This window comes from Pagrus major, chromosome 20 (genome assembly GCF_040436345.1).
Source record: "Pagrus major chromosome 20, Pma_NU_1.0".
NCBI classification, from domain to species: Eukaryota; Metazoa; Chordata; class Actinopteri; order Spariformes; family Sparidae; genus Pagrus; species Pagrus major.
The window spans coordinates 1,274,825-1,295,959 of record NC_133234.1 but is presented as its reverse complement, the minus strand read 5'-3'; the positions used below and the strand labels follow the sequence as shown (position 1 = coordinate 1,295,959).

The window sequence follows — 21,135 nt, the reverse complement described above, 5'->3', positions numbered from 1 at the left end:
AACTCTGTTAGCGTTAACTGGCAGACAGCAGCTGGAGCCGGCGGGCTTTGGAGGAAAACACTGGTAGTCGAGGAGAGCACAGTTTGTTTTTTTTAAACCTTTGGGATTGAAAAGTGGATTTATCTTCACTCTCACTGCCATAACAGGCCCAGAGGTGTCAAAATTCACTGTAATATACTGTAACTCACTTATTTGACTGCTGAATGGAGGAGAAATGTAATGTGACTTCATGAACATACAGAGAGGAGAAGGAAAGACACTGCAGGACAACAGAAGGAAACAGAGTATCTGGTGAGTGTCACTTGGCTCAGATCGAACACAAACACACACCCTCGGTGTTGGTTGTTGCTCACTATCTTGCAGCTAATGTACAAAGTATTCTGGCTGTTATGGGCATATACACCCGCGGTCAAACTCCCGCGAGTAGCGTGAGGCAAAATGCGCTAACCTTTATGTAAAATCACTAGGGATGTAACGATATACTGAATTTCGTGATCGCGATAAAAACGCTACAATACCATCGTGGGACTGTGATGTTATCTACCAACCTGTCATGTGTGTGTAACTTTACTCATAAAGATCATGGATGTAACATAGGACATCAGTATGAATGCATTCTACCGTCTCTCCTTGCCATTGTATTGTTCTGTTTGAACAGCGGAGGATGCAGTCATTATGCTCAAGAAGACAGACTGGTTCTCATAAGACCTGCCCTGCTCCACCTCTGATTGGTTGGCTTTGTTGGTTGGTCTCTGACTCCCTGTTAACTGACACAGTAGCTCTGGTGATGTCTGTTCCTGGCGGTGTTTGAGCTGTGGATACACTCCCACCTCTTCACACCGACCCACCAACCTCTTCACTCATTCACTGGAGCTGCTTTTCGCTGCATTATAGACCCTTGGAGGTTTCCGTCCACCGCATTCAACGCTGTGGGTTCAGTCACCACCATGAGTGGGTTGATGTCAAATAATATAATAATAATAATCATCTTACTGACAGTAATTCAACCTCCAAAGTTCACATCTCCCTTCTGTATTAGTACTAGACTACTAGAATCAGTATTTAACAGATCATTTCTCCTCATTCATCATTCAATTCACTATCATCATTTTGACTGCTTGTGGACGGTAAATATTCATGTCTGATAATCGTTTCATTTAACTCATTAAATTAGCATTTGATCAATTAATAAATATTTTCATTTAGACCCAGTCACTGTTCTGTGCTCCACACAGAACGGAGATCAATTTAAACGAGAAGTCACACTTTTGGATGTTTGACTGATAACGTAAGAAATTATTGATTTGATTTCATTATTCCTCTTCGGAGGTGGAGCCCATACAGCGAGTGCAAAAGCATTTAGACTCCACTACAATATGTAACATGTAATGCTAAGATCTCCAATATTTCTTAACTTTAAAGGCCTGGAAAACCTAATGTCTCAGCCAGCTTCTCCTGAGGCCTACATGGAATAACTGCAGTCATTGTCACAAGTTTTCTAAACTTTTCAAGAGTTTAAATTGAGTTTTCGTGGATCTGAAAAAGCTCAGACAAGAAACTAAATGTGTGAGGTGATTAGGATCGTACTGCTAGTAATTAGAAGAAGAAGAAGAAGAAGAAGAAGAAGATACTTGTATGTGACACATAAAGATTTTTCTCGTTTGAAACTGCACCTTAATCTTTAGATGGTCAGGATCTTAACACCAGCTGTATTTGCCTCAGAACACGAGAGGACCTGAACATATTTCAGGTGGTCAGTACCTGTGAGTCTGTTCTTGGCCACACTGAGCTCAGTCAGCGCCCTCTGCAGGTCGTCTCCTCTCCTGTTGGCTTCTGACAGCTGCTCCTCCAGTTTCTTCATCTGGCCGTCTGAAGACATCTACAGAACAACACAAACACCAGCAAACATGACGTTACCGGCTTGTTATCAGGTCAGTGTGAGCCTCTGTACATGTGACCTGACCTCCTGACCTTGGCTTTCTGCAGATTGTCCAAAGAAGCAGCCAGCTCGTCCACCTCCATCCTCAGGTTCTGCTTCTCCTTCTCCAGTTTGGCCCTGACCCGCTGCAGAGCCTCGCACTGCTCGCTCAGCTCGGACATGGCATCGCCGTGTCGTTTCCTCAGAGTGGCAGCCAGCGCCTCTGACTGCACAGAGGACTCCTCCAGGTCTCGCCTCAGACGCTGCAGCTCAGCCTCCCGCTTCTTGTTCATCTCCATCTGTTAAGCACACACAGACTCCAGTGAAGCTCTGTGTTTAAGGCTGCAGTGCAGTGTTCAACTTCTCTCCCCACCAAACTGCAACTTGTGCCCTAAAGCATGCACAGGATCATTTTTGCATAATGTATTAATGTAAGAAGTTTTTGGAGACATGTGACCTCAGTTTTGAGTAATATTCTCAACATTACAATGCCAAAATGTTTCTAAAGTTTCCTCCAACAGGCGAGTCTCTCCATATTAATGCAACAGGCTGAAGAATTATTTTTACACATCAGCCTAACCTGTTGCTAAACCATAATCAGGATGCTGCTGACTAAGAACTGAATCTGAGGCTGTGATGCGATCTGTTTAGTGGTTATGACTGTTTGACATATATGACATATATGAATATATGTCACACGTGTAAATGTTTATTTTGTGTGTAAACTTCTTGAACAGAACTGCCCAAGGATGCAAAAAGAATTTCAATATAAACAGAGAATACAGATGGTTCTGATCAAATGATCTCACCCCGTCTGTCTTGTCTCGTCTGGTCTCATGTCATATAATCTCATCTTTTATGGTTTTGTATCAGAATTCCTTTATCGTATCATCTCCAATCGAATTGTATCGTATCACATCGCATCGTCTCATATCTAATCGTATCATATCTCCTCATCTCATATTGTGATGTTTCATCTCTCTTGTATCGACTCATATCGCATCGTAAATGACCAACTCTGAATAACAGCTCTTTGAGATTTGACTTTGTTTTAATTGTTATATGTTGCTGTCTTTGCCAGGACTCTCCTGAAAAATAGATTTTAATCTCAATGAGACGTCTTTGCAGGTTAAATAAATAAACAAACCTTGTGTAGCCTTTAAAAGATGTTATGCTAACAAAGTGTGTGTGTGTGTGTGTGTGTGTGTGTGTGGTGGCATATATATGGTTTACCTGTGAGGTGGTGAAACCTCCGGCCTCCTCCAGTCGGTCAGTGAGATCGTCCAGTTCTCTGGTTAGATCTGCTCTCTGCTTCTCAACCTGCCAGAAACAGAGCCGTTCAGGATGGTATTAAACACAACTCAGTACTAAATGATCAGAATTATTTTATTATGATTCACATGAATGTATATTTCCACTTTGCCACAGAGCAAGTATAGTAAGTCTCTCAGTGAGAAGTAAAAAAACCTGCATCAAATAATTTATTAACAAACACAACTTCAGAACCCCTCCGTCAGATTAACGCGTTGATGAACAGCTCCACTGTATTAACCTTCACGCAGAGGACTTCATCTATTCTGACCCTAAAGAGGTCCCATCACCGGGACAGGATATTTAACCACCAGGGGATCAGCATGACTGACAGCCCACAAGGGGAAGTGATCCTTCCTGAGGTCGGAGGTCAGAGGAGAAGCTGGTATTCAATCAGAACAACACAGAGGTTAGCTCCTGTCACACAGTCCAAATATTATCTGTGAACTCCTGTTTCCCGTGTGAGCTGTCCAATGCTCTGTTCACTGCTAAAAGTCCGGCTGCTGTTAGTCTCGCTTTTGTTGATGTTATGCTAGATTTTAATCTCATTTGGACAGAGGATTTAGCAGGCTGATAATGACCCTTAAAGCTGCACTGACTTGTGTTTTTGTCTACTTGGGGGAAACCTAACAAGCCAGCTTTGATATGCAGCAAGACAAATGCAATGCTCAGTACAGCTGAGGGTGAATGCAGAGTCAGGAGTGCTTGTCACTACATTTAAGCCCTTTCATATTATACATTATACATAGTAATATGATTCATTGTTAATATAAAAATATTTATCAGTGCAGCTTTAACTTTAACTTGAGTAACTTGCCGATATCACATAAACTCAAAAATGTAAGTTATTGAAAACAATCATCAAATATCAGCACCTTTAACATAAATATGTAAATCAAGTGGTGACATCTAGCGATTGACTGAGGTAATAAATCAAGTAAGAAGTCGGGTCATTGTCTCAGAAACTTACATAAAATCAAACTTCTTTTTTAACCCAGTGGAGTCGCCCATTGCTATATATTTAACATACACACACTGCGCAGTATAATCAAATTTGATATCTCACATTAAAAGAAAAACTAAACTCAGAAATGTATGAATGATGATGACAAACTCCTCAGGAAAGTGGTCGGAGAGTCTTCTCACGCTCCAACAGGGTGCAGCACACATGGAGAGAGTTTATAATGCTATGCCATTACACAAAACAGCCAGAGCTCTGTAGTTATGAGCACTTGTTGTTTTTACGCAGATCTTTTACAGCTGCTTTTAAAGACAGCCGTAGATGTTGAGACTGGTCCGTAAAACCTGGAGTCCCAGGCCTCCCTGATAGCACCAATGAGCCACAGCCGTCAGCACACCTCAGGCAGAACGAGGGAAAACAGATGATACTCACTGGGGGCCTCCTCCTTCACCCCCACACCTCCAGCCCCACCCTCTGTGTCTACAACCTGGCTCTGTGTCGAGGGTTAACACGAGCACTCAGCTCACTCATCGCTCTCCTCCACACTACTGACTGAGTCAACAGCCCCTCTGGATTAACACCACCCAACACCACCCACTCCCATCCATATGCTCATAGAGGGTCAGTGTCCTGCTGGAGAAGGGAGGTTCATCTTTGTTAGCATAAGAGTGGGAAGGAGTAGGAGTGTGTCTCTGTTCAGTCTGTGCATGCCAGTGTGTGTTTGTATATGTGTTCTTTAGTATCATCCATGTATGATGTGGTTTCTTCCCTGACAACAGAATTTACGCTGTCACCCAGATTTATTTACCATTTATGATCAAACCCAGAAATGAATATGAAGGTGTACACACTGCTAACAATGTCCATTACAATTGTGCATTAAGCTGCCAGTGCACACAACTTCTGTACAGTTCAGTACAAACTTATCCTGGGACTAACATCTAAATCTGATGGTGCTGTACGACACACAGTTCTGTGTAGCTGTTTGCAAGTGTTGAGGGGGCTGAGGATTCAACAGTGTGTTGTGATGTGAATGCAATGGTGGGTGGGAAGTGAACGCCTCATTTAGTGTCTGAATGTGATCAATAACACAATAATTAATAGAGTGTTACCCCAGGTAGTAAAAACAATTCATTTACCATTAACACAACCAGTTTCAATATATCTTATCTTCTTATCTTATCTTAATATTAAAAGCTCGAAAAAGATACTGTAGCTAACAGCGGTAGAAGAAGGCTGGGCTGCAACTAAGTGGACAAATGAGTGTGCTCTTTGACTGTAAGGCCTTCAGTGGCTTGTGTTGTGGTACCTGGTCATGTAGATACTTGTTCAGTGTTGATTATGCAGATGAAGCAGGGCATAGTTTCCCAACAAACACACATGTGTGGCATTGCACTCATCTACTACACTGTATTGGAGTGGAGGAAGGTATCTCAGTCACATGAATAAAAACCTAAACTATCTGCATGGCTACGGTAGAGCTGCATGATAGAGTTTTTCTTTATGAACTTTGTTGAAATGCGCCTTTAATTGACATTTCATTCTATAGTGATGAGTTCCTGAACTGCTAAAACTGCATTGAATATTTTCATTTGAACGCTGGGTCAGAAAGTTAGCGTTGATGCTGCTGTACCATCAGTTTATCACTGACAGAAGCATCACAGCACTGAAGACTTTTCTTGATGGAAAAGATGTTTTCACATCAAATGGTGACTGATTGGTTGAAGTTAGCCTGTGATAGATGGTAATAGACAGATTTCTCCAATCATCTGCCAAGTATTTTTTGAAAGCTCCTGCCCTTTTCTACACAACCAAGGTTGACTTCTCAGATGGTTTCATGTAACAAACCATCTGGCACGTCAGCTAAGCAGTCGCCCTCAACTCCAAGCATCTTTTAACTCATTTTTTTTTTTTGGTTTGACAGCCGACAGCTTTTGATTCAGTCTCACCACTCTCGTCAGCCCCTTCTCTAGCACATGAAGGAAGCTGTTTTCAGTGGAAAAAGCAACTAAAGAGCCAGATATTTTATTCAAAATTTGTTGGAACTCAAACCAGGGCCAGAAGAGAGAATATGACTGACATTCATCAGGAGACCCAACGTATGAACGCTAATGTTGCTCCTGTCTGTTTGCTAACGTATTATGCATATCAACATTATCATCATCTGTGAGTTCAGCCCACAGAGGACAGTTTACTTGAGCATTAAACTAGAATGAATCTTTTTGTTGGCCACTTGGTGGCAGCAGAACGAGCTGTAAACACAGCTTTGATATATCACCTCATAGACTGACATGGTGCACATTGTTGCCTCTTTAGACATCCAGCAGTCATGTTTCTGGCCACCTGATGACCAACCCCTGAGGCAAGGAGGTGCTCCACTTTATCCAATGTTCTTCAACTAGTTGCAAACTTTGTCTGTCTGCTGTCAGCTGCTGGTCAGGTAGTGTACAACTGATTCACACTGAAAGTGCCTGCTGTTGAGATGCTGCTGGTGTTTTTTGCCGATAAACCTTCAACAATAAGCTAAGATGCTAAGAAGCTCAGTAGTGCTGAGAGGGACTGCTTTGGGTTTGGTACCACCAGTAACCTCTGCCACATCATACATAATATACTGACCCATTATTCATGTAAAACATTGATTAGTGCTTTAAAGTTCTTTGTTTTTTGGGGTTTTAATTGAGAATTTTAGTGCCACCTCATTTAATGTCCAAGTCAAAGATATTGATGTCATATCAATATCTAGCTTAAAGATAACATACTGTGTGAATGCTGTGTGTGCTTTTCATGTTTGTGTGTATGTGTGACAACACTCTGTGCACACACTGTACGTGTGTGTGACAGCGAGCTGGTATTCCAGTTGGGAGAAGATCAGATGGAAAGTAGTGCTGTCTGTCTGTCAGCCTCTATCTCCTGATGATATCTCCGTTGTGTGACCTGAGGAGCAGAGTCTAACAATAGAGAGCCTGTCTGCTGCAGAGGTATGTTGTATTTGAGCTCCCCTGAAGACTGTGGAAAAGATAAAGACCTGCATGTCTCAGCTTGCCTCTTTCACTGCTCTGTGGCTTCGGAGACTGGTGGGGCAGGGGTGGGGGTGGGGGGAGACCCAGCTAGCACCATTAGGAATGCCACCCAGAGTGGGGAGAAGTGTGCAAAACACGCCCTCAGGCCCGCTGTCACTCTATTCAACACTCGGGTGAAATATGTACCTTTTGCATTTTCTGCCTTCACCTACTGTAACACGGAGAGTGCAGTCAGGTCTTAAGAGGGGCAACGAGGTTCTGGGGCTTAAATACACACACACTTTAAGAGTGACTTGCTTGAGACAACAAGCACTTAAAGCGGCCACCTTGGTAGATCATCTTTATATGAAGCAGGCGTGCTGTTTTGCAACCTTTTTACATGACTAAGATGTCTTGGAAAGTTTTCTGGGGCGCAAAAAAAGGTGGAAAAAATGTCCCGTTCTTCCAATTTTCTTCCAGGAGAAGGCGAGGAGATTACAAGAAACAGAAGGTGCACTGGTGTGTGTGTGTGTGTGTGTGTGTGTGTGTGTGTGTGTGTATATATGTATATATGTGTGTGTGTGTGTGTGTGTGTGTGTGTGTGTGTGTGTGTGAATAAGTGTGTAAGGGGTAGAGAAAGATTGGGAAAAATAAGAAATAAGAAAGAGGAAAGAGGATGTTGGGGTCCCTGTACGCCTCTGGGGTTGCCCTGCATGTTAATCAGAAACACAAGGTTTCTTCCCCCTGAGTTTATTATCACAGGTGCAGATGGTTTGGGGTGACCAGAGGCTCAGCACCAACACACGTACCCCACCGGCTGCCAACACATCAGCAACCTCTTTTCTTCTCTCTCCCTCTCTTTTAATGTTTCCTTCAATTCACAAACGGCTCGCAGCACCACAGGCCCGACTGTTCCAGCAGAGCTGAGCTCATCCCAGAGCTGCCTGGCATCATCTTCTCTGCCCCGCAGCCTGACTGACAGATTTAGGGCTCAGCTGCTCTTTGTTTCATGTACGGAGAGGGGAGATGTTACACAGTGACTTATAGTACCGTACCTTGGCTCTCATGGCCCGCTCCGCTTCCAGCTCCTCCTCCAGCTCCTCGATGCGAGCCTGAAGAGAGAAGAGTGGATGGTGAAATGGATTTCAGTGAAATGGCTAAAGGAAAACAGTCTGCTTTCACTAAAATATAATATATGAGCAGGATATCTGAAGTTGAGCTGTTATCCTCTGCTTTCACAGTGCCTATATCATTCTGACAGAGAACAAATGGGGCGTCACCTCCGCAGATTGTTTGCTATTTCAGGGCAGCACTTGTGTGTGGTGAGGCCGTTTCATACACTCGGCTTTCTCTGAGGATTTGGCATGCCTCTGGATTTTTCCTCAGGTAGCAATTTAGGGGCAAGAATGTCTGTAGTCACCATCATTATCTGTATTCTGACCCAGGGCTGGGTCTGCTATGTCCGGTCAGAGAGACGAAAAAGCATCGGTGCCATTTTCATGACATTCGAGGAATTTGTGTTGTGTTTTTACTCTCTCTTGGTTTCACAGTTCTGGCTGGAAGTCAGCGATGATTTTCCCAAGAAGGACTGAATATGCAGTGCAGTTGTGAAAATGATTGTTATTCTTTTATAATTCATTATACAGTTATGAGTTATGCATCAATCTATCGTTGTAATCTTTACGATCTATGTGGTGCTGCTACTGTATCTTGACTTTAAATCACAGTGAGATTATATCCTGATTAAATTAAATTACATATACAATAGTGTTGTCATGATACTGGAATTTCTAACTTCAACACAAAACCTTGAAAACATTGAAAACACATTGAAAAAAAAAAAGAATATAACAAGGCAGCATGGCCTATGTGAGAAAGCACAGCTGGTGCCTGTGTATCCAGACTGCATCAATATGTACAGATACATCCATATTTTTGACAACACAAGTATATAATATATCATATATGCAACATCAAAAAGTTTAAATGACTTTCCACAAAGAACGTGAAAAAACATTCACGTGTTTAAAAGTCTTTAAAACTTCTGAAGACACATTGTACCAATGTATCAATGAGTTATTATGAGTTATTAAGGTGTTAATGTGTTATTAACTGATTATACAGTTATCAATGTGTCACAGTTAGAGAGACAGACAGGTTAATAAACACTTAATAAAGTCATTGTACCGGCTTATACCTCCTTTACAGCATGTAATAGACCATTAATGAACTGTTTATGCACTGCTTATAACTGGTAAATAGAAGGTTATAATAAAATGTTTTTGATATTTTTGTCAACCAAAAACCAAAAGAGAGTTCCTGTTTTTTCAGGGTTGCAAATTTACCAGATTTTGATGAAAAATGTGATTATTATTTTGTTCACAGGTGACGAAAACACCAACAACAGTAATTACAATACCTAAAAATAGTTAGACTAAACATATTTACCCATGTGCTATTTCTAGCTACTTCACTACATACACTAGTTACTCAATCAAAATATATGATCAGTTTATAAAAAGGGATTAATAGTTAGAAATTGAACTCCAGATCAGGATATAAAGTTGTCAAAATGAGCTCCATTGAGACTTACTACAACAATAACTGGCTTATACTTTAATGCATTAGTAATAATAATGAAATGTAACATAATTGTAAAACACTCACTCACAAGAGCACTTTTACTTTTATTGGAGGATTTTTACATTGTGGTCCAGCTACCTTAAAGTAAATCACGTAAATATTTCCTCCTCTGCTTGTATGACCAGCTCTATGTGCTTTAAGTATGACTTAATGCTCCTCATATTATTTGATCGTGTTCCGCTCCAACAGTCAAAACAATCAGAAGGATCTAACATAAATAAATCACCCACAGTACATAATTTTGTTCCATTAATCTTGTGCCAGAGCTGCTCTTTGCACCGCTAATAAAAAAGTATTGCTTTTTTTTTGCCAACATGGCTGCGTCTTTCCAAGTTGTGTCATGTTCTGCGCTATCTGCAGCCTCTATCTGTGTCTCGGTGTCAGGAAGTGTGTCTGACATGGCATGAAGCCCAGGGCCATTCATTGCACCAGCACCTACAGTACACTCACTGATGTGGTGAAAGTCATTCAGCAGCTACACGGCACCCAAAGCTCCACAAACATGACAAAATCAGAAACTAAAGAGCAGGATTAGCACACAAGGGCCGGAAATTACCTTGCAGCTGTACCATCATTGTTTTGTTACTAATGCAGAGACAGTTTATCTTAATGTCCCAAAAGTGAGATCAGAACTAATACAAAAAATAGACATGAAAATATCAACTTGTACAACTTTTTCCTGCAGTATTTCTAAAAGTTAAGCATCAACAGAGAGACAGAGAAAGTGACATAAAAACTCACATGCCAGCGTAGAACATCTGCAGAGAGAACAGCCATGGTGAGGCAGCAGCAGCCCAACTGACTGACTGACTGACTGACTGTCCCCTACACACACACACACACACACACTCTAACACACACACACACACACACACACTGCTTCGCTGTTGATCCCCTCAGGCATTTTACTGTCCACACCCCCTTGCTTGCACTGCCTTTTTCTGTCTCTCACAGTTCCCCACTCACATATCTGTTTCTTGTTAGATTCCTACTTTCCACAGCCTCAAAATAAATATTGTGGCTCTAATACAATTGTTGAAAACATAGTGTACATAGTGTGTTAAGATGTCTGAGCCAGACTGCAAGGATAAATGCAACTTTGGCTACTTATGCATGTCAGAGAGAGTTTATACATTGATTTTGTGCACTTCTTTAAATCACGTTTATTCTATTTTAAATGATCCCACAGCAGCTTCTCTTCTCTACTTCGGAGCTTACTTGGAGTTTGTGGGGAAATAACAAAATTAGGCCATCATTGCTGAGAATGGTCGCAGGGTTTGATCTCCATAATTGTATGTTCTTAAAGTTTTGGCTCTCTGTTTTCCTGCTGCACTCTGAAACCATAATAATTGTCCATAAATTACAATCAGATGTGGCCTCAGGGCTGATGTCTCTCTGCTTGTGTCTGAGGGGATACTCAGCGGCGTGGGCAGTTATATCCTGTGAGATCCTCCCATGTCAGTCGGAGGGGGGAAACAAATCCACACAATTGAAAGTTCTGCCTCTGCACCAGACACAGAGCATTTCAGACCCCCAGCTGATGTCAGTCCACCATACTGTCCACACATGCTCACATAACTCACGACCCTGCGACTGGCCTGGAATCTGCTTTGTTCTCTTAAATGCCTTCAGATGGCAGTGTGCAGCCTCCAACAGTCAAAGTGCTGCTTGTTTGATTGGTCGGGTGATGACAGGAGCTGTTGAACTGGTCAAAGCCTTTCACTGCAGGTGATGACGCAGGTCAAATCAGTGGAATTAGAGATGACGTGACGCCTGCTCAGCACAGGTGCTCATTGTACAAGAGAGATTAAGATGTTTGAATGAGACACACATGATCTCACAGCACGATCTGGGTCCTTTAGAAGGAGACTCTACTGGAGGATTTCATGTTTTTCTCTGTACAAGTGTATAATCTAAAGTAAACAGAGTTATAGTAATATATGATTGTGTTTGAGTTACAAATTGAGTTTTCAAAAACAGTTCCAGACCAACTGTAGGAAATACATCATTACCATACACTCCCTGATTTGTTACAGATCACAGCTCACCATAGTGGATTGGACACAGTTGTCCTGAGAGGAAATTTGGCAATTTAGGAACAGGACTCAATGCTAGAGCGAAAACAAGGAGTGTTCCTGTACTTTTTGTCGTAACTGGCCCCCCTCACTAAAGAATAACTCTAGCTCTACACTAGCTTTTATTCAACCCACTCACCAGAATAAATGTTAGCTATGTACGTTTCTGCAAAACCACAGAGTTCAGACTGAACGTTTGTTTATGTTGCAACCAAACGTTTGTTTATGTTGAATTTTCACAACACTGCGATTATGCTTGGTCAGGGTTAGGAAACATCATGTTTTGACCTAAAATACCTGTTTTGGTGGTATGACTCGAACTGTGTTTGGCAGTTTGGCGGCCTTGTTGGCTGTAATGACACCACCACCTTCTCCTCCACTTCATGATATGAAAGTTGGCTTATAAGCATATAATGTGACCATGACATGCCAAGTTTGGTACAAGTGTCAACCTTGGACGTATCTGTGGTTTTTCAGAAACGTTAACAGCTAGCATTATGTCCTGGAGACTGGACTGATGTATTCGGCCTAAAAGCTTCCTCTCTCCTGGTTAACAAACACGGGAGCTGCTGACGGTCATTGTCCAGCTGACACATTCGAATTGAATTAAGTCAGAGAGATAGTTTTACAAGATGCGTTCACGTAAAGTACTGAGTGTAGGTCAGCTGGTAGTGCTCAGAGCTCAACACAGAAAATAAACAAGCGAAAAGCAAGGGTTAAACGTTAGCCAATCTGTTACCTGTGTAGACAGCTGGCTAGATTAAAATATCTAAAATCTAACATGTTTGTTGTGCATCTTGTGTCTGGTTTTGTTTAATAGTGCCCAACAGTGATGTAAGAATGACAATTGGAGGTTTTAGCATTAAGGATTTGTAACTTCTTAATAAACAACAGTTTATCCACCAAGAATCCCAGCATGTAGCTCCGCCAAAACCAAAAATAATTTCTGTTTGTGTGTTGAAATGTTATTAGTGAGCTTACAGGAGCTGCGAGTTGTGTTCTTGACTTTGGGTCAGGCCTGCAGTGTTCCTCTGCTTTCAGTCTTCAGGCTAAGCTAGGCTAAGCTAAACGTAGCCTGTCCCTATTAACAGACCTGTGATAGATATCCATCTTCTCATCGCATGCTTGGAACCTCCTCCAGTTCCCTCGTGAACACATGAACACACAGTGCCCGATGAGAAATGTGTTAGCGGCTACTTTTTATACATTCAACAAGCTCTCTAATCTTTATAGTCTAAGAAATGCATACATAAACAACTTGCCAATTGCCACAATCATATAAACACAAGGAGAATAGCCAGCATTAATGTACCTCAGTCTGAAAAGGCTACCCAGCCCAGCAGTTAGGCTACTGCTCACTGCTGTCAAGCTAGCATGTTAGTACTGGGAAATTTAGGCTTTTCCTCCATTCTGTGCCAATATATTATATATATTATACAGACTCTGGTCAATGTGCAATGAGTGCACAGGCAGTGCTGGTGCGAGTGTGTGCTGGTAGGCAGGTATGTAGACAGGGAGATTTTGTCTGCTGCAGTATACTGTATGTCGGTACATTTAGAACAGATAAGAAATGTGCGATTAATTTGCAATTAACTATGGAAAATCATGCGATTAATCACAATTAAATATTTTAACTGATTGACAGCCCTACTACAAATATAATTCCTTTCACCTCCATGTGTTTGAGGTAAAGGCAGGAGTCAGACTGACAGATATCTCAATACCAAACCTATCTGCATTGCTGGATATCAATGAGGATACTTCCCTAATGTTATGATCACCATTCTGGCGCAATCTGATGTGACACCTCCTGTGAAACATCTGGTACAAACCAAACAGGCTATAGGGCATGAACAAGCTTCATCACCTCAGATTGTGATGACCCTTTGCAGCCCTGCAGCTCAGTATAACTGCTTTATGACCATGTAATAAAACCACTAACAGCATGGGGCAAGAAATCAGGACTGCAGGCCTCTCACCCCCATTACACCCCCTCAAGCCGGCTGCTTTAAAGCACTGTACACTAGAGAGGATGGGAGGATGGCTTCATCAGTAAGGACGGACAAAGCTGTTTCTTTGATTCCAAGTTTGTGGACATATTCATGTGACCTTTACGTCAAACCCAGACGTGAGTGGGTGACAGAAGAGCTGGGCCGTGCAGTGAGCCGGGCTGTTGTCCACCTGCATCTTTATCAGTAGGAGGAGCAGAAGAGTCCACACACATGCAGGCACACAGAGACTCACATATAATGGCCTCATTGTGAGATAGGGAGAATGCCAAAGCTACAGTAAATGTGAAAACATGCCCACCCTCAAAGACACACGGATCGCCTTTCACTCGTCCAGTCAGAGACAAAGGCACTCTTTATTTTTCCTCTTACAAACCTCTGGATGAAACATCAGGCTCCCAGAGGCATCGAAGAGTGGAGGAGAACCGCCCGAGCTTTGAAACCACTGTCTTCAAATGTCTCTCTCTCTCTCTCTCTCTCTCTCTCTCTCTCTCTCTCTCTCTCCTCACATCCCATTCGCTCGTTGAAGGGACAGACACAGACAAAACACATTTCACAGATTTACACACACACAGATAAAAGCTCTCAGACACAGTGAGATTCACAGGAAGAGCCTCAGTACAAACCTCACTGTCCCTCCTGGGCTCCAGACTAAACACTAGAGAAAATAGTGCACTAAAACCAATTGAATCCAAGCAAATAATGCTGTCCACTTTTAATTATACAAGGATCATGTGCTACAAAACGTGTAGTCCTGAAGATGGTGTTTTAAATGAGATCATCTTTGGTGGTCATTTTCCACAGAACACACCAAAAATGACTTGTTTATTATCTGTGTGGTCACTAATGCAGTGACTCTCCCCTCAGTTGTGTTGAGACTTGAGGTTCAGTTAGGTGCCACTCTTCTATTCCAGGCCACAGTGGTTTCAGTCAATATACCAGTCACAGTCACTGATGTCTCTGTCAAGCTTTTGGTTCCTCCATGCTGAGGCATTTGTGATTGGGGCTCAAGTGAGAGTATTTCTCAGTATACCCATTATAAGAGCTTTGAGGGTCATGTTTGAGTCAAATGTAGCTCTAGTCCCAGCTCCTATGTCAGAATGGAGGTAAAGTTAGCAGCTCTGTCCTGCTCTGTACTGCATATGGTGATGTAGCCTATGATATAGATACATGCGTATGTATGTCACACATTAGTACATTCTAATAGCCTTCACTCAGGGAAACGTGAGACATATTGTTGCAAAAATATGTACAATACACTCAGGCCCTGCCCAGCTATGGTGTAACAGCGTTCATATCAAACTGCACTGTGAGCTGAGCGGCTCGCTGCTCACACGTTTATTAAATGTGTTGCAACTTCACACTCAACACTGCACTTCATTGGGTCCTCTGCAGTACATCTGCCTTCAATCCGTCTTTCTCTGCTAGAAGCAGCAGGTGATCTGAGGGAGGACGCCGTCCCTCCTCTATATCTCCTTAGTAGCAGAGAGTGTAGGGACAAAGGGGTTGTTTAGTTCAACATGTTAGTCTAGTCTGCCTAACTCATTGTATCTCTTCTAAATACAGTATGTCCATATACTCTCCAACTCACTCTCATGTTATGGAGGTGCTCCAACTGGTCGACCCCCTCAGTTAAATTAACAAATCACCAGCCAGTCATAAGGAGCTTTACAACATTTGACCAGTAGGGGGAGAAGCTGGGCTTATTGTATTGCACGAGTGTGTAACACATAATAATATTTAAAAGGGGGACACTCCTCTCTGTCTTCTGTGGCTCAGGAGGAGCTTCCAGAGTAAAAAAAAAAATTCTGATGATGTGAAGAAAGGTTCATTAAGGACGCTGCTGAGTTGGAAATGTAGGATGTTTCTGATCATTTATTCTTAAAATCAGTCTTGTGTGAGTCCCCCAGCTTTATGGAAGTGCAATATTACATTGATGTAGTGTCAGCTGCACTCTAAATCATTCTTCTCAAATTAATGCTGAAACACACTAATCATGCCACGTTTTTGTTTCAGTTATAATGCAGACGTCAACACTGACACTTCCTTTGAGGTAGAAACTTCCATGTTGGCAAAAAGCAACAGAGAACCACACATCTGAAGAAGATGTGAGTTTTAAAAAGTATAAAAGTAAAGAGAAAAGCTGCTGACTGCAGCTACCCCTGACTGCTCCGAGTCACACCGTCAGAGGGAAGCAGGAGATGGTTATCAGTTTGGATGTAGGCGGTGTGTTTTAACCATCTCCTGACAGGCATGGAGCTGTGAAGTGACTGCTCCAATCACGGAGCCGAGCCCAGCAGCTCTGTTGAAAGGCAGGAATGTATCTCAACAGTGTTCTGTAAGCTACAGCTGAGCTGCCTGCATGTCTTCTTAGGAAGCCTTCCACCGAGTTGTGGTGTCCGATATATCCTCAAAACAGAACTCTAAGTGCTCCTGATGGTTTGCACGGACTCATCTTGAAAGCCAGCTGCAGGTTAATCAAGATTTCATCAAGGTACCTGTACTGGATGTGACGTGTGTAATTGCACAACTCTTTGAAAAAGTTCACCACATCTCTCAAATTAAAGGCTGCAGATGGAAGGCACATACCAGACCTGATGCCTGGGAGATGATTATCAACCTGAAGGGAAGAACTACAAACAGCTTCACCTCACAATAGGTCCTACCAGCAAGAACTATGTGTTGATCCAACGCCTGATGTATCTTCTTCAATGTGCCATACAGCTACTGCACAATTTCCTCCTGTTTGAGTAACAATAGTTAAAAACTTTACAGTGCCCAGCTGTTTAAGGGGGATTAGACCCTTTTTGAAAACTGAACCTAATCTTTGAAAAATGCCCCATCTGGCTTCTTGTCCTACACACAAGGGAAAGGTAAGGGAAGCATTTGGGGACAGACATTCTTAACTTTGGAGTCTGAGGAATGGGTCAGTGTGAACATATTTTTGTCTCTGTAGTGTGAGTTATACACAAACACGATGGACACCATGTTTACAGTACTGTATCTACTGTACACTGACCTGCATCTCCTTGTTCTTCCTCTGCAGTCCAATGTTGAGGGCCTCCTCTGCTTCTAGCTTGGAGCTGGTGCTGCTGATCTCCAGGTCCTTCCTTCACAGAGAAACAGAGACACTGCTTTAATCTAACCGCTGGAAACAACTAATGCAGTCAGTTCAAAGCTGGAATGTTATCAGTCACTTTAAAGACAGTTTCAAATAGCCCAACGATTCATCTAAATTAAAGTCCAGCTTATTTAAAATTGGTTCAAATAAGACTGAATACAGTCTGGAGATTGATTTATACTTGACGACAGGAAGACAGATGGTAGATACCTTTATTGTTTGATTCATAGTTCAGTGCCAGATTTATGTACCGTACATAATCAGGACATACTGTGCTCCACTTATATTCCCACAGTAACTTTTATTTACTGTGTGATACAGAGCCATGTTGGGCCATGACGTACTTACAAATAAATTCCAGGTCGTTTATATTTTACCATGTCTGACAACTGAGTAGAAGACTGCTGCTGTGCAGTTGCTGTGTTTATGTTGTTTTATTTACTGTGTGATAAAGAGCCGTGGTGGGCTGTGACGCACTTGCAAATAAATTCCAGGTCATTTATATTTTACCATGTCTGATTACAAAGTAGGAGACTTTCAGCTTCCCTCTCAACAGTCTCCATTGACAGTTGCACTGTAACACCTTAATTTATCCAACTTCATTGATTGGCTACTGAAGTGGCATGCCATAGAAAAGTTGAATGCCTAATGCCCAATTGAAAAGATTTTGGACATAAATGTCTATTAAAGGGAAAGTTCACCCCTTACCTGTATTGCTTCACACATGTAGATTGTTTGGGTGTGAGTTGCAGAGTTTTGGAGATATCAGCTGTAGAAATGTCTGCCTTCTCTCCAATATAATGGAAATAGATGGCACCCAGTCAAAAAAAAATACATTTGAAAAACTAAGCAGCAGTATGAGTTTTTCAAATCATGATCTGGTTAGTCAAAATAATCCACAGACCTTGTATGTAGTTTCATGTAGGACCAATTTTCTCACCCACCATCTGTATCACTGTGCAGAAGGAAGTGTATGGAGTGGAATCTCTCAATGATTTTGCACTGGTTTTAGGGGCACCACCTCCGAAGAGGAAAAATGAAATGAAATGAATAATTTCTTACGTTATCAGTCAAATATCCAAAAGTGGGACTTCTCGATTAAATTGATCTCCATTCTCCACTCCAAAGGAATAAACAGAACAAATGTTTACGTATGTAAACACAGTTTTATGAACGAAAGTGAACCTTTAACCATGTGACTATAACCCTCGGATCAGGAGCATTATACCAAATTCATCACATCTGTGGGTGCGACATCAGACGCTGCACACTATATGTGTCACGCACCAACACACTCTCTCTCTTTCTACCGACTGGGAAGGCAGGACAGGACCAACCTTCACTGCTGAGTGACAACAAGTGGTTACAGGTTAATTTTCATTCATAAAGCCGCGTTTGGCTTATTGCAAACAAATGAAAGGTAAACAAATGAGACTCCAGGTCCATGCTAGTGACCTGGAATGTATAAACAAAAAAAGGGGCCAGGCAAGGCAAACAACAAAAAACTCAATCATCCCCTGCAACCCCAAGAACAGAAGAGGGGACAGCTGATGAAACCAGGTTCAGGTGATAAAACCTGGTGAAAGTAGATGAGGATGTCCAACCAGCAGCATCACACACTTCTTCCAAGGACGTGCCCTGAAACAGCGCCCACGATGCAGCCATTCCCCTTGTAGAATGTGCCACAATCCCAGAAAAGGGGGTCCACTCGCGCATGTACATAAGCCAGGGTGATTAGATACACTAACCAATGGGCCAGATGCTGCTTTGAAATAGGCCTGCCCAATGTGGATCCTCCATATGACACAAAAAGCTTGTCTGAAGAGCGAAAGGGATTTTGTGCAGTCAACATAGAGCCTGAGGGCCCTCACAGGACACAAGTTGTGAAGTCTCTCAGCCTCTGCAGAAAGGTGTGGTGGAGTATAGACGGCCTCCAGGACCACATGCCTGGAGACAAAATTCCTGGCCAAGACCTCAGGCTGAAAAGCAGGGTTTGGTAGATGACAAAGGGCTCTGAGAACCACCTGGATCCCAGGAGGGCAGCAGGGGGTTTTAGGATGGGCCACTCCGCCTCACTCCTCTTAAAAATTGTGCAGCCAGGGGAGATGCTCCTGGAGACAAGCCATCACACTTCTCATGAACAGCAGAGACTGCTGCAAGGTAACCCCTGAGTGTGGATTCTGAGCGGCAAAGAGGTCCTGGAGGAAGGAGAGAATTACTGAGATGTGGCAAGTCAAGGGATCCTCCCCCTTAGCACAACACCAGTTGCTAAACACCCTCCACTTGACACCGTACTGTAGCAGAGTGCAGGGGGGCCCACAAGGCCTGCAAGGTGTCGACAACCTCCCTGTCTAGGCCATGTGAGTGCAAATGCTGCCATTCAATGGCCATACATGAAGCCTCAGAGTCTGGGGCTCTGGGTGCCAAATCCTGCCCTGCACCTCTGATAGCATATCCCATCTAATTGGAAGCTGCCATGGGGTGGCCCTCCAGCATCTTGTGGACCTCTGCCATCCACGGTCTCTGTGGCCAATTCGGTTCCACTAAGAGTACCCTGGTGCACCTTCCTGAGGAAAACCGGCAGGAGAGGAAGTGGAGGGAATGCATGCAGTCTCACATAAGGCCATGAAAGGCTCAGGGCGTCTCTGCCCAGGGGCCCCGACGGGCTGTGCATAGATGCCCACAGAGGACAGTGAGTGTTCTCTGCTGTTGCAAAAAGTCTACTTCCACCTGGCCAAAGCGTAGCCATATCTGGCCCACTATGTGTGGGTGCAGGCACCACTCGCCAGGATGGGGACCTCCCTGTTACAGTAGATCTGCTGCTGCATTCCGGGGCCCCAGAAGATAGAATTCCCTCAGGACCACACCCTTGGACTGAGACCAGAAGAGCATGAGGAGCTGAGGTGGACGATGGAAAAAGCTGGTGCCAGGGGTTGCGCACTGCCAGGGCTTCAGGCGGGGTTTAGCAGAGACATGTTCGGTGCACTGCCGAGAGCGAGGGTGGAAAACAAATTGCTTGTATATACACCAATACAGATTCTAGTAACTAATACTGAAGGAAGTTGGAGGTTGTATTACTGTCAATAAGATTATTATTATTATATTATTTTGACATCAACCCAGTCATGAGCAGTTTGAGAAAATGGTTTGTGTCTTCTTTAAGCTGCAAAGGTTGGGCAGGAATTGAGCTCATTCAGAACCCACAGCGTTGAATGCAGTAGACGGAAACCCCTTCATGGCCGACTCTGGGTGGTGTTGCCCCTGAGGCGACGTGTGGTTACCAGCCAACGGCTGCTACTGGGTTATCTGTTGTTATCTGCCAGGCTTCCCAGTTGAAAAAGGGGGTTTTCGGAGTCCATGTGTGTGTGTCAGGGCTGTTACAGAAAGGGGGGGCTTCACACTGGTGTGTTAATTACAGTCCATCTGATGTTAAAGGGATAGTTCGGATTTTTTGACATGAAGTTGTATGACATCCTCACCATCAGTGTCGTGCATCAGCAGTGACTTTTCCCCCACTGCGTCCTGTGAGCCGAGGTCTGTCCCGCTGTTGTTGCTGAAGAAAGTAGTTACGGCTAGTTTGCGGGGCCACGAAGATAAAGCGTTTTGCTTCAAAAAACAATATCCGTTCAAAAGAGTAAAACATTTGCATCACAAAATCGTTTACAACAAAAAAGTCAGACCTCACGATCACCTGGCACTATTTCCCCTCCCTTCGTATCACTGAGCGCTTCCGCCTGTTGACACACGGCACCGCTCCGTCAGCTGTTTCACGGTGTTTACATGCTCGGATGTGCGAGAGAGCTAACGTGAGTACTAGCGAGATTATTAGACAAGAGGATATATAAAAATGGTGCGGATTTGCGATTATCCGGGTTGCAACAACAAAGATCACACCGAGTCGCCGTATATATTTCACCGCTTTCCTGTCACGGACATTGCTATTAGGCAACTTTGGCTTCTTGCCATAGGCTTGAACATTGAAGCGAGACTGCCAAGGGTGAAAAAGCTTCGTGTGTGAACAACTATCTACAAGCTAAAGATGGTGCCTTTTTATATGATGGCTGTTATTATTATTGTCAGCAACTATGTACTGTCTGT

At 43.1% G+C, this 21,135-nt stretch overlaps 1 protein-coding gene across 1 annotated transcript in view; it reads right to left on the bottom strand.

Moving 5' to 3' along the window:
- Positions 1-21,135, bottom strand: part of LOC141015901 (putative uncharacterized protein MYH16) — a 54,791-nt gene that overhangs the window by 7,554 nt on the left and 26,102 nt on the right. The window contains exons 6-10 of the mRNA XM_073490126.1: positions 16,936-17,026; positions 8,245-8,301; positions 3,152-3,238; positions 1,972-2,217; positions 1,762-1,879 (exon numbers count right to left, since the gene is read on the bottom strand). Coding sequence (XP_073346227.1) covers positions 1,762-1,879; positions 1,972-2,217; positions 3,152-3,238; positions 8,245-8,301; positions 16,936-17,026 — 599 coding nt within the window. The remainder of the gene's footprint in view (positions 1-1,761; positions 1,880-1,971; positions 2,218-3,151; positions 3,239-8,244; positions 8,302-16,935; positions 17,027-21,135) is intronic.